General features: G+C 39.4%; 4 protein-coding genes across 4 annotated transcripts; 1 reads left to right on the forward strand and 3 right to left on the reverse strand.

Moving 5' to 3' along the window:
- Positions 1 to 147: 147 nt before the first annotated feature.
- Positions 148 to 1689, reverse strand: IME4 (mRNA (N6-adenosine)-methyltransferase; the record flags this gene model as incomplete). The annotated part of the gene is made up of 1 exon (XM_002498775.1): positions 148 to 1689. One exon carries the CDS (start codon positions 1687 to 1689, stop codon positions 148 to 150), a length of 1542 nt encoding a protein of 513 aa, XP_002498820.1.
- Positions 1690 to 2235: 546 nt separating this feature from the next.
- On the forward strand, positions 2236 to 3582 carry HOS2 (histone deacetylase HOS2; the record flags this gene model as incomplete). The annotated part of the gene is made up of 1 exon (XM_002498776.1): positions 2236 to 3582. One exon carries the CDS (start codon positions 2236 to 2238, stop codon positions 3580 to 3582), a length of 1347 nt encoding a protein of 448 aa, XP_002498821.1.
- Positions 3583 to 3755: 173 nt separating this feature from the next.
- Positions 3756 to 5717, reverse strand: ZYRO0G19338g (Zn(II)2Cys6 transcription factor; the record flags this gene model as incomplete). The annotated part of the gene is made up of 1 exon (XM_002498777.1): positions 3756 to 5717. One exon carries the CDS (start codon positions 5715 to 5717, stop codon positions 3756 to 3758), a length of 1962 nt encoding a protein of 653 aa, XP_002498822.1.
- A 549-nt stretch (positions 5718 to 6266) lies between these two features.
- GCN1 (Gcn1p) lies at positions 6267 to 14291 on the reverse strand (the record flags this gene model as incomplete). The annotated part of the gene is made up of 1 exon (XM_002498778.1): positions 6267 to 14291. The coding sequence occupies one exon, from the start codon at positions 14289 to 14291 to the stop codon at positions 6267 to 6269; it is 8025 nt and encodes a 2674-aa protein (XP_002498823.1).
- Between the last annotated feature and the right edge of the window lie 107 nt (positions 14292 to 14398).

Consider the following 14398-nt stretch of genomic DNA (forward strand, 5'->3'; position numbering starts at 1 on the left):
CCCGTTTCACGAAGCCTTCCCTTCCACGTGACCATTTCATTCCCATATTGATATAGAAAGACTGGAACAATCAATAGAATGGGATTTACGCTCGCTGGAAACAATAGAGTAGAAACACATTTCCAGAATATTGGGATGAACTCCGCTTTAAGATGCGATGGAGTTGTCATACCTTTTTTTAACTTCTAGTTCACGAATACAAGTCCCCGTTACTTGATTTCCAATGGTTAGCCAACCTGGCCTTTTATTATGGTCTCTACCAAAAATTTCTAATTTTCGAGCATGTCTACCAACCAATCTTTCAATCATACCGTACAGCTCGTCAGGTTTTCTGCTGGTTTCTCTGGTGATAGAGACAATAATGTCGGAATCTATCTGTTTATTGAGCCATTGTGGGTTTCCTTTCAACCCAACCAATAGATGTTCCTTTGAATGATTTAGCCAATGACCTGTTCTGCCGGTAACAATGGTACGTCCCAACTGATTTGTCTTTACCCATGAAATTTCATTAACTACCCTGTACCCCCATTTTTCTAACGATTCTTTACCTAAATCTATTGCACGTCCGGTAACCCATAAAAATAGAATTCCTTCATCTTGTAATTTTTCGAGCGGTAATCCTAATAGTTCAATATCGTTACAAGTTCCATATGGTAAGTTCATGTGAATATTCCACGCGGGATCTGCAATTACGGCGGAGAATTTACCCAGACAGCTAAAATCGAATTTCCTCACATCACAACGAATCCATTGTGGCGGCAAGAGAGATTTAGAGATATCTGCACAACAATTCCCCAAAGTGTAAAATGGTATACGTTTCTGTTGGTTAATCTGTCTATTAGCAAGTTTGGTTTCTTCAGCAATCTTTTCCTTGAGAACTTCTGGGATGTATTGCAAATAGTGCACATACCGGCAGGTGTTAAGCTTATGGCAAGTATCCAAATATGAACAATCGCCCAAACTTCTCTCAGTATGTGTATTTAAATTGGGCACATAGTGAATCTTAGTTTGCAAACAATGGGTGAATCCATTATTTTCGTTTTCAAACTTATTGATCCTGGACCATTGGATGGATATAATCCGGTTGCCAGAAGTGTTCACAGATGTGGATAGGATGTGTGCATGCTTCTCACTATTGCAAACTGGGATAAATTCGGATTGAGGTACAGTCATGCGTGCTCTTTCTTTCCCCAATTGTACAGATGCTGGTTTATGGGCCAGCGTTTTTTCCAATCTTTGCAATAACATCTGACGTGATAGTAATTCAGAATCTTCATCTTTGGTATCGCAATCCAAAGCTGTCATAAACCGATCTAGAAGTGAAGGATCCTGCTGTGGTTGTTGCTGCCCCCTCGATCCCTTCGACGCCTGGTTTGATCCGCTAAAATCCTGCCTGCAAATATCGTAGAGGATTTTCAATGCGTATACATCGATGAATTCGATCCTTCGATCATCCATAGCTACAAACGATTCATCTTGGAAAGTCAAAGAGTTTGGTGCCAGTTCATTTACTTCTGACAAATCCTGAATAAACTCTTGAATACTCATTGCAGCGTATTTGGAACCCCATTGACTCCTCTGATCGGTTAAGAATAAGGAGAACACATCTCTAAGTTGTCCCGACAGCGGCACGGAAGTCAATTCCTGGTGGTTTTCAATGAGAAACCTGACCAGCTCTAAGTTTACCATCCCTTGAACTCACAGTACCACAGGAAGGTTACAAGCGATCTATCTTTCTAGTAATCGGTTTTCCAGCAGTGTTCTTGTACTTAACAACTTCTTGATCGTGTGTTTTATATCCGTATCACTACAGTCAAACAATCCAAAAAAAGGTTCAAAATCTTGTGTAATGGAAGCCTTGCAATTCTGATTTGGTGCTCACTGGTATCTCAAGTTGTAGCAGAACACAGTTCACAGGTTACAGTTAGGAGAATGATACGGCTCTATGTTGTATCAATTCAGTTAAAGGGTTAGATTTGTTACAAAGGTGCGGCGAACAAGACAGATAAGAAGAGAAGAAATAAATGGTTCTCTGGTCAATTAAGATTAGCAGAATCGACTGAAATGGGTCTCAAGATCTCTAGATGAGTTCAATGGGGTACTCCTGTAATGACTCGTACTCTATGACTACTTGCGCGATGAGTTCTAAACTTCCAACATGAATAGCTAATTAGCGATCATTAGCGATGAGCCTTACAACAAGACAACATAAATGAACAGACCGTTTATCGTTCCATGTCGACGTTTCAGTATGATATAAAGACAGAGAAGGAGCAGCCAGGGTTCCAATTTGGATCTTCTTACTGTCCGAGAGTTTCCTACCATTTTAATCCCAAGGTTTCCAACTATCACTATGGTACAAAACACCCTATGAAGCCATTCAGATTAATGCTGACGGATCATTTGGTATCGTCATATGGATTGCACAAAATCATGGATCTTTATGAAACCCGTGTTGCCACCTGGGAAGAGATGACAGCGTTCCATAGTGAAGAATACGTGGATTTCATGAAGAGAGTCACACCAGAGAATTTGAATAAATTACCAAGAGGTACGCTAGAGAAGTTTAACATTGGAGATGACTGTCCGATTTTCCCCAATCTCTACGATTACAGCTCCTTATATGCAGGTGCATCTCTTGATGCTTCTAGGAAACTTATTAATGACCAATCCGATATTGCCATTAATTGGTCCGGTGGATTACATCATGCAAAGAAGAGTAATCCTTCCGGATTTTGTTACGTGAATGACATTGTACTAGCAACTTTAAATTTACTGCGATATCATCCAAGAGTTTTATACATTGATATTGATCTACACCATGGTGACGGTGTACAAGAGGCCTTCTATACCACTGATAGGGTTTACACAGTATCTTTCCACAAGTACAATGGCGAATTTTTCCCGGGTACCGGTAATCATGATGAAGTTGGATGTGCAAGAGGTAAGCATTTTGCCCTAAACGTACCATTGCAAGATGGTATTGATGATGATTCCTACATTAATCTTTTCAAATCGATTATCGACCCCTTAATCACTTCTTATAAGCCGACTGTTATTGTTCAACAATGTGGTGCAGATTCTTTGGGTCATGATAGGCTAGGTTGTTTCAATTTAAACGTCAAAGCTCATGGTGAATGTGTTAATTTTGTTAGATCATTTGGATTACCAATGTTAGTGGTGGGGGGTGGTGGATATACACCAAGGAATGTTTCTAGATTATGGACTTATGAAACGGGAATTTTAAACAATGTACTTTTGCCAAAGGATTTACCTGAAGGAATTCCATTCCGCGATAGATTCGGTCCTGATTATTCGTTGTACCCAGTACTAGATGAATTGTACGAAAATAAAAACGGTAAAAAATATTTAGAAGATATCAGAATACGATCTTTGGAAAGTATAAGGTATATGAAGGGTGCTCCAAGTGTATGGATGGATGCAGAGATAATACCTACTCAAGATATTAGTGGATTGACGGAAGAAGAAGAAGAGGCTATAAGAGAATTAAATGAGGAAAACGATACTTTGAGGTTGGAACAAATTGAAAAGGATAATGCCAAGTTAGGCGAGATGATGTAATAATAAAATGAATTCCTAAATGTGTATGGACCTTTATATATGTATATATATATTATAGAAAAAGCTGATTAAAAAATGACCGTAATTTGTACAGAGATTACAAAAGTATGATAGCAACGGGTTATTTATGAACACCACATGATACCAAAGGGCAAGAGATTAGAATATAGTCTTCATGAGAATGGCAGAGCGCCATCGTTCTTCAAGCAGTCCTCTGCGTTTAAATTTTTACCCTCTTTCAGAAGGCGCCATCTTTTAAATAAAAGTTCCACAGAGGATTTACCACTTTCTGCTCCTATATTTTCTATGAGACATTCGCAGAATGCTAAGACTTTTATTCGCATTATTCGAAGTAAAACGATATCTTCCATTTGCAACACGGTTGCGCATATCAGGAACATTGGTTGAAACATCATACCTCTAAAATCAAAAAGCATTTCTGGGATAATAAATTTTGATGCTAAATTTAAGCGTCTTGAAGAGAGTTGATCGTAAGTAAGCAGCATTCCCGACTCTATTTCATCCATTAATTTGTTAATTTCTAAGATATCCAATTCATCATCTTTAAATATCCATGAGATGAAATCCCAAATTCTTTTGGAACTATTTTGAATCATAGCACAATGCATCGATAATTTCAAATAAATCATACAGAAAAAGATGAACGCCCATTCCACTATACCTTGCTGCATGGCATCGAAAACTGAATAAATTTCGTTCTTATGAGTAACGTAACATGATTCATGGTATGATGATAAAAATTCCCCTCCAATTCTAATTTTTGCAAATTCGTTATCGACAAATTTAAATTTTCTAGCTGCATCAGTGTACATCATCAGTTGGAAGAATTTGTCATTATATGGATCCACAGCAGTTGGGCTCACAAAAGATTTCATAATCAATTTCAATTGATCCATTACTTCGCCGGAATGACCAAGAAAAATGTTATAACCATTGGGATATAAGATGCCCATCTGCTTTAACATTGATTCATCTGCAGAGTGAAGACCCAATGTGAACATATCATCGATAACACATTCTTCTGAAACCGTCCCTACTAGTGAAATAAACGCTATTGTCTCCGTAGTGCAAAACCATGCCTTTGCTAGTAATAAACATTTCTTTTTCATAATATCATCGAATGCACTTGTACCTTGTTCTGTAAGTCCTTCGTATTTACGCAGCAAGACACTTGCTCCATGTAAATGAATTCTCATTTCATTAGTCTTAAAGCTTGAACTATCTAAAGTCAGCAATAAGACACATATGATCAAACTTTCAATTTTTAATTCTAGTAGGTAATCATGCGGCATTGAATCAAATTCTGAGGTTAATTGTGTAATTGTTTTCTTTAGGAAAGCACACCTAACTGCATCATGTTCCTTTAGTTTTGTTGTATTGTAAAGGTATTTGGCGCTAATGGAAACCATCGCACTTTGTAAGCATGAAGACTGAGTACTATCTTGTCTATTAATTTTAACCAACAAATCGAATAACACTTCATTGCAAATGTTTTTACTTGGTGAAGGAGCAAATGGCATTATCCAAAATGAAACTTTATGGTAAAATACTCTTGAATAATATAATTCTAATTCTGATAACATAAATAACTCCTTGGATATGTTTTCCCAACTAGTACTAGAATTTTGAGCACCCAGCATCTGAGGAATATGTTCACCAGTGAGTGTAGTATCCATCGGAGGTGGATCCACCATACTGGTGACTAACTCATTGGCCAATTCGGTAGCCTCATTGAGGACTGATGCAAAATCTCCATCTGAAAATTGACTATCAAGTGCTAGTGTTTCGTTTTGGATTGGAGGCGCTCTATTATTATTTGAGAATTCTTGTGCTTCATATCCATGATCAGCATTATCGTTATCATTGGTATTAGGACCATATATTGACTGAATCGAATAAATGTCTTCACTTGATGCATTAATAAATTTAACTGACTTGTATGGAGGTCCATTAGATGGTTGGTCATAAACACATTTCTTACCCAGATGAGAGCATTGCCAGCACTCTGGCTTCTGTTCATCGCATTTCACTTTGCGTTTCTTACATTCATTACATCCTAATTTTGAATACTTTCTCTTCTTTCTTATTGTCACTGTCTTTTTATCCTCAACCATCTCTATCACTTTTATTGATGTTAGCTAGCTTTTTATGTCTATCCTATCCAACCTTGCATTTGATCATCGATTGATGAACTGATTAACGCAATTATAGTAGGCTCAAAAGAGACTGCCCTCCGATCACAAAAGGGTTAAAGTTTATTCATAAACATCCATACAAGGCTACACTGCATTAGACTGCATTGGGTATATAGCTAGATTACGTTAGGCTATAAACCATCTTAGGCTAAGCCAGAAGATATCGCATCTACGGAGATAATGAACAATGATGTTGTTCTGTTGAAAAAGGCTACTCAAGTGCTACTCTTGGCTTTATGTATTAATTTGCTTATCAAGCTATTTGGTCGACAAATATCACTCAGGCTAATCGACTGGCTATTTATTTGCTCTGGTAGCGATTGTAATGGTATCCTGTGGTGGCAGAGGATTCCACAGCTAGAGAGGGCAGTCTGGTTCCTTGTAGATCAACTAGAAGATCACAATACTTAAAGAAATTGTAAATATACATATATATACATATGTTAATCTATTATGACTGTTTTACGCTTATTCGATCTCAAGACCGCCAACAGCCCAGATTTCTCTTTCATCTTCAAATCTGTCACTGAACATCGTTTCGGCATCACCACCTTCAGCAATTCTTTCTCTTTCCACGTTAGCCAATCTCTTACCCACTCTTCTAGTGTAGTCACCAATTGATCTCAATTGCACAGTATTGCCTGCAGCATTCGTAACAGAGGGACCCTTGGAAGAAAATTCAGAAAACCAGGTGTTGAAAGTTTGCATGTCTTCTTCTTCCACGAGGCGGAAGACGGCTAGATAAGCCTTCTCGGCTGCCAATTTAATGGGAATAATAGTATCACGTAGACATGAAAAAACAGAAACACCCACTAAATCCAAGTATGGTTTGACACATTCGTCAAATCTAAATCTGGTCAATGTCCTTAAAATGACAAGGGTCAATCTTCTAGCATCAGTAGAGGTACTCACAGGTGCTAGCGTTGCTCTGGACAATTCTTCCACCAACAATTTAATATTATTTTGACCTAAGTCTAGTGGACTTTCTGCTTCAATCTTGGAATAAGGAGATTTCTTTTCACCTTGTAATAATAACAATTTCCCTGATGCTAACAGACCATTTTCGCTGAAATAGGCACTAGGAGATTTGATGGCATTGACGATATAGTGAACAATTTCATCCAATAGATCACAATTTACAACTTGTGCTGGAACATCCTTAATGAAAGAGTTCAAGGCCAAAATACCGAATTTACCTGAATCACCTTCCAGACCAGCATCCAAAACCTTTTCTTTCAAGATTCTTTGAGCTTGTTCAGTGGATAAAGTTTCGGATATAGAACCAATCAAATTGGCGTATGCTGCTGCTTGCTTGTCATCACTTGACATTAGACCCTCTTCCACCAAGTTTACGATACTCACCTTCGAGTTTTCATTCATCTTCAACCCGCTCTTAGTAACCACTTCTAATAGAGCTTTCAGCATTGCAGTCCTCACACCTTCATCAGTGGCCTGTTTGGCACCTGCAACTAGTTCCACGACCAATGGATCAACCCTTGGCTGGTACTCAATTAAAGTACCAAGTGCCTTGGCGGCACGAAGTCTCAAAGTTTCGTTAGATGGGTCTGATAGAGATTTCACAAAGGTTCTTTGTAATTGAGGAATGAAAGGTCTCAAAAATTGTGGGATCTTTGCGAAAAGAATGTTGAGGGCAAATAATATACCAGCTTTGATATCACTGTTGAATCTCTCACCGACAACACGAATTAATGGACCTGTAATGACACTAACAAATGGTCTCAAATTGGTAGCAGGAGTCTTCGAAACCACATCAGCGATTGCAAGTGCGGAATCTTCTCTTTCATCACTTGAACCGTACATTAGACCATGCAAAAATACTGGCAAGATACAGTTTGGACCCTTAGGCAAGGCAAATGCAGGAAGATCTTCGCCCGGCTTACCAGTCATTTGCAAAGCTTGCTTAGCAGGCTTGACTAATCTATCCAATTTAGATTTATCTTGTTTAGAAATGATTGACACCAAAAGATCATGGGAACCCTTTACAAATCTAAAGTCTTTGTCATCCAGGGAAAGAATTGCATTGGAGACAAGGTCAGCAGTGTAAAGATCATAATCCAAGACTGTTTCATTGAAGAAATTAGGCAAAACTTCCAACACAACAACACGCTTCTCGAAGTCATCATGTTTGAGTAATGACATGATTTGCTGTAAGAGTGGATGTAAACCTTCTTCATCAGTGACCGATAAGAAAATCCTGTTTAATGCGCTCTTGATAGATTGCTGCATTTTCTCATCAGAAGCACAGGCGACTACTGCATCGACTAATGAATTGATGATAGTTGACAAACGCTTGTAAAGCGCCGATCCAGCCACAGCAGATAGAGAACTCAAAGCTGAAGCTCTGAATGAATCAATAGGAGGTTCCAACAAAGTTGGGATCAAAATAGGGAAAATAATTTCGGATTTCGTCGACATAATTTCTTGTAGACCCAGTAGAGCACAGTCCGAGACTGTAGATGATTCGAGCAGGTTCAATAGATATGGCAAAATTTCATCGATTGCCACCTTACTATCCACTTCTTGATAAGCGTCAAAGCACAATGCAGCAGATCTCCGGACACTATCACTACTGTCGACCAATGTGTCACGGATGATGTTGACGATGATGGTTTGGTAGTCAGCAAGAGATTCTGCGGAGGAGGATCCAATAAGTTCACGTAGAGCAACACAGACACCTTGTCTAGAGTCTGGATCAGAGGTCTCTTCTAAGGATTCTTCTAATACTGGCAGCAGTTGTGATAAGGCATTACCACCGACACGACGAACCATATCACCCAAGGTTTGAGCGGCAATGTGACGTAGAGTGTGCGAGGAAGAAGCCAGATGCATGACAACCATGCTGATCAGAGTTGGCAAAATTTCTTTGACAGTACGAGGCGTATTTGGCACAAGGGCCTTCCAAATATCAACAGCAGACGCACGAACAGTACCTGACGTATCATTTCTACACACGAACAAAGCTGAAATGACCCTGTCCCGGCGTTCTTGGCCAAGAACTCCGACCATTTTGACGGTGACTTGACCGCTGTACTCATTGTCTTCTTCAGAGAATTCGTTCTTGGAAGAAATACCGGTAACCTGGAACAATAGATCACCTGTTAATTGAACAGAAGATAGACGGATACGTTCGTTTTCATCAAAGATACCTCTTTCAAGCTCTGGTAACAACAGGTCAATAGCTCTCGATGCATAATTTTTAACAACCAATCTACCAGCCTTCAATGCAGTGTCACGAATGCCTTCTTCACTATCAGCCAAACCGGCTAAGATTGGCTGGATAATTTGATTTAGATATGGAGCAAATTGTGCACCAAAACACACTGGTAAAAAGACCAATAGCGGCATGTAACCTTCTCTAATAGAGCTACGGTAACTCGTTACACCAGCCATAATAGATGGCAACAATTCATCCAGCTTAGGCAATCCGAGACCACTGATAACTTCGGCAAGGGCTTGTGCAGAACCAAGACGGTCTCCTGATTTTTGGTCATCGCTCAAGGTGTCCATCAAACGAGGAACCAAGTCAGGGAACTGGTCTTCACCTAATCTCTCAACCAACGCACCCAAGGCACGGGCAGCAGTGGCTCTAGTAGCAGGAACTGGATCAACCATAGCAACTTCCACTTCGTCAATAAGTTGTTGTAAGTATGGAACCAAGTCCCTAGTGTCGACCAAAATAGCCATATTACCCACGATCTTACAAGCCTTCCTCTTGGTATTGGCAGATCTATCATGCATACCACGGTGGATCACATGAATGATCAAGGCGAGTGAAGGACTGTCAATGTAGTGAACGAATTGGGTTTGGATCAAAGCATCGAGAGCCTCCTCGGTGTATTTCGTAGGGTCGCCGATAGCCTTAATTAGAACTGGCACCAGTTTCTGGATTTCAGGGTTTCTAATAACCTCACCAAAACGCTTCAATGACTCATCTGCAGCTTTGCGGACTTCCTTGTGGGAATCATTCAAGACCCCAACAATTTCAGGCACAATAGTAGATAGAGAGCTTGAAAGCTGGGTTGGATTCAAATAGGCCATATTACCCAAGAGTTCCACAGATCCTCTTGTTGTTCTCCAAGAAATATCATCCATGTTAGAGACTGCTACAGGGATCAACTTAGTAACACCAAAACTGGTGGTGTGGGCCATAATGGCCTTTGTAGCATCAGCAGTGGCATTTCTAACATCAGGAACAGAATCACCAAGATTCTTTAGAATATTAGGTAATAATTCAATGACATAAGGTTCAAAGAATTTGCCTAGCGAAATAGAAAGATATTCAAATGCATAAGCGACCGACTCGCGCTTTTTAGCTTCTTTTTTATCTTCTGCGGCTTCAATTAAGTTTCTCACAATATCAAAGTTTGATAATGCAGAGATACCATAACCCTTCACGAGACCTGCAATACCCCATGCGGCACCCTTTTGCACGTAAGTTGGGGCAGATACATCCAATAATTTGTCCATCAATTGATTGATGTACTGCTCGACATTTTGCTTGAACAAGGGAACTAATGGAGATAAACAGGCAGAGACTGCATGTTGAACCTCGGTTGAAGGAGTCTCCAGTGTTGACAACAATCTACCAATAACAATGTGAATTCTTTCATCATCCGTGCTCAAGTGCCTGGCAAGAGAACCATAAAGAATAATGGTGTTCTCCTTCACAACAGTCCCAGAGTTCGAAGTGAGAGCGGCTTCGAAAATTGGAATTAAATCTTCGACTCTCTTAGCACCATGTTTAGTTATGGCTTCAATACCAGCTTCTTTCATTTCTTGACGGACTAAGAACTCTCTATCTTCAAATGCACCCTTTTCAATCAAAAATCGGATAAATTCTATCACAGTATCTCCACCATCAGGTAGACTAGTTACAAGTTCTTTCATAGCAAGAGCGGAAGTACTTCTATCTTCCCAAGGATCTTTTCTTTCTGATGCGGAAATAGCCACCAGACCGTATTGATCGATGATATCCTCCAATGGCTTTGCCTTCTCCAAATAGAAGTTCATTAGGATTCCCAAGTACTTGTCAATCACTTGGTCGCCAGCTGATTTCTTCAAATGCTCAACACCATCTGCATATGCCTTGGCTGTGAAAACCCTTAAACTATCATTCGATTGATTAAAGAACGTTAGCAAGGTAGCAAGTAGTTCTTCATTAACCTGAAATTTGTTGAAATCCCAAATAAAATCAGCAGTCGAACGACAGTTTTCATCAACATCGTGCTTACAGATGAAGATTTCAGCAGAATAAGACATAAAAGGTTCCAGTTCAAACTCATTGTCGATTATTTCCAAAACAGAAGAACGCACAAATTGATTTGGAGATAGAGTGTTTGAAAGAAGCATTTGAAGATCCTTGTTTGTTGGAGCTATGGAAATACTTTGACACAAGGAATTGAAGCAGTCCTTTGCCATTTTCGCCTTCGAAGGCAATGCCAATAGTGACAATAAAACCTGTAAAATTGATTCTCTTGGGATGGATGAATCTGAAAAGACTTCTGCGTGTGATGAGATGATATCCATGGCCAGTAACAGATGTTCCTCCTCGCTACTCTCTTCCACAAATTCGCTGTTAGAGATAGGCTTGTTGGCATTTAGTACTGCCACACGTTTACCCTCTTGCAAAACGTGAACCAGCAATGGTAGCATATAGATAAGAGTCGTAGAATCCAAAGCAACTTGCTGAGAAACTATCTTCACTCTAAAAAGGACTCTAGATAAGAGCTCATGAAGAGGCTCTTCCAAAAAGTTGGAAGGAATGTTATGAGCATTTTTCACACGCAATATTGCCAACCCAACAAAAAAGGTCATTGAGCCCAATCTATCAGAAATATCTAAGGAAAGGCTTAAAAAGGCATCTAAAGCACTGGTACCCAAGAATATCGAAGAGTTTTTGTTCTGAGAAAGCTCGAGTAACTTCGTGACAGCAGGTGGGAGCCAGACGTGAATACCGGTGTCCACCTGGACAGAATCACGGGCAAGTTGTTGAACAAGTCTTACACCTCTATCAACTTTCACTGTCATTTTTGTGACTTGGCTCCTGATATCAGATTCTTTAGCAAGTTGTTGCTTCACCAATTCGTGTTCTTCCTTCGTTAACTTTCTATTTATCTTCTTTGTTTGTTCTTTTCTGATACTCTGTTCCCATTTCAAAGTTTCGTAATCTCTCGTATTCTTGTCCGCCAACTTCTTATCGATGTCTTTCTCTAAAATGTCGAAAACCATTTCTCCCTCTTTACCTTGCCAAATTGCAAAATCTTCAGCTGTAAAGCTCGATATTTGCTCAACTTCTAAGTCATTCAGCAGTAATTCTGCTAACATTGGGCTGACAACAGAACTGTTGATAAACGATGCGTATGCTAAAGCTTGAACAGCACATGAACCAAATCGGGTATGAGAAAATTCTGAATTATCAAGAACTGCAACAGCATTATTGATTAAGGTCTTAGCATGTTCTTGCACCAGGCTAGCTGGATCCATTTGAGCATTCAGTGCCAAACTAGCCCAGCTATTCTTCAAATTGAATCCACTATATTGAGAAACAATGAAGGTTTTGATCAACACCTCGACTAGGCCTGCTTTGTCAGCTGATGGTCTCGAAATGGCTGTGAAGACAGGAACAATATATTTGTAAGAAATGCTTTCTTCCGCAGGACCATCAGGTTGTTGGAGTCTCTTTTCTAGTGCCTCTATAAGGTTAATTCCCACCAGTGCTGGTTTCCTTTGGAAGTATCTTTCTAATAGTTCCACTGAGCGAATACGTTGTTGAACGCTCAAAGAAGTAGATAATGTCATTTGCAACAAGAATTCCCCAAGAGCAGGACTAGGGAATGATGAAATAGTTTCATCCAACTCCCCTTGTAATTCGACCAATTGCGAATTGTTTACTCTGTCAATAAACTCAAAAGAGGCAAAGGCTGCGAAATGATCGTTTCTTCGACTGTGTTGAAGTGTTTCCTTGACGAATTCCACGCAGTAGTGGCCAAAGGGTTGTAAGAGCTTATCAGCAGCTAGCTGACTGTGCAATGCAAACGTAGTAAACCATACTTTTTTTAAATGGGATTTCTTTTCTTCAAAACCATTGGAAACGAGTTTGATGAGAGCTTCACTAGGTTCTGACAGAACAAAGTAATGGGTAAAAAAACAACCCAGCATGCTACTAAGGGCATTTTCGTTAACTTCCTTCGAAACATACGTGGAAAGTTCAGATACCAACTTTTCGTTCACTTCATTCCAGACGTTAGGGATCTTCAAAAGTATCGAAGAAGCTAATGATTTGTAGTCTGCGTTCATGTTTGTCTTGATGTTTTTAAAAATTTCGCTGAGTAGCTTAATTGCATCTTCTGGGGACGTATTATCGATCTCAAGACTTGATAAGAGAGTCAAAACAGAATTAACAGATGCAGCTTTGACACCTCCTCTCGAGCTTTTGAATGATGAAAACGATTGAGACATTAATTTAGTAGAAATGAAGATGTTTAGTAGGTTAACATTTTTACTGTTTACACCAGAATACAATACCTCTGCTACTTTGAAAGCCCATTCTGGAGATCTCAAACATGCTTTCTCCAAATTGGACACCAAATGAGTCTTGTACAAGTCTTCTGTGACGAAGTCTTTTAAAAATGGTGACAAACAGGTCTTGAGACAATATTCAGATGGTGGGTTCTTACCTACGATAACTTCCTTACCAATCAACTCAGTGATTGGAGGAGTATGATTTTCTTTAAAGGAGTGGAATAAGACCGGTTGTGATGATAGTAATTGTACTGAAGCTTGTGCCAAAGCGCCTACCATTACCACAACACCGGCAACAGGAGCTTTTTTCTTGTTGAAACTCTCCAAAGTCTTTTCCGCGAATTGATCGAAATAGTACAATGCATCGTTATTACTCTTCACACAGGTAACTAACGATTTTGTAGTTAATTGCAATAGCGCACGACGGATTCTTCTTCTATGCTGATTTTGACCTTCACCTGATTTTTTACCTTCTTCTTGTTTATCTAAATTATCTTCAATACCGAAGGAAGTGTATAAGTGGGCCTCTACTAATTTATCCACATTTTGTTCAAATAATGATTTATCAGTAACCAAAACATTGAAAAAAAGATGGATCCATTCCAACAAATTTAAATAGTCTACAACCGCCTTGGAACCAGGTTTAGGTGATACTTGATCCAAGATAAATTGTGCATATTTTTCTAAAAATCGAGCATCCAATTTTGAGATCTCCAACAAAATGGTAATCACTAATTTTTTGGATTTGCCATCTTCGAACGAGCTATAAGTTTTTAAAAGATTAACGGATATCTGAGACAATTGAGGTGTCTCAAGGGTCCCCTGAAGGACTAATTGATGTAGCTCTTTTAAAAACTCTATTCTGTTCGAAGTGAGGGAGTCATGGACACTCTGGGCCAAAACTATAGGAAATTCTTCTTGACCAACTTCTGACAGTAACATAGAGTTCATCGGTTGATGGATCCCTCGGAGTCTTCTCAACGGTCAAGGTCCTAACTACCTTTCTATACTAAACTAGTCGATTTAGCTATCTACTAAGAAGAGATTGTCACCTTCTT

The sequence above is a fragment of the Zygosaccharomyces rouxii genome (genome assembly GCF_000026365.1).
Source record: "Zygosaccharomyces rouxii strain CBS732 chromosome G complete sequence".
Lineage (NCBI taxonomy): Eukaryota > Fungi > Ascomycota > Saccharomycetes > Saccharomycetales > Saccharomycetaceae > Zygosaccharomyces > Zygosaccharomyces rouxii.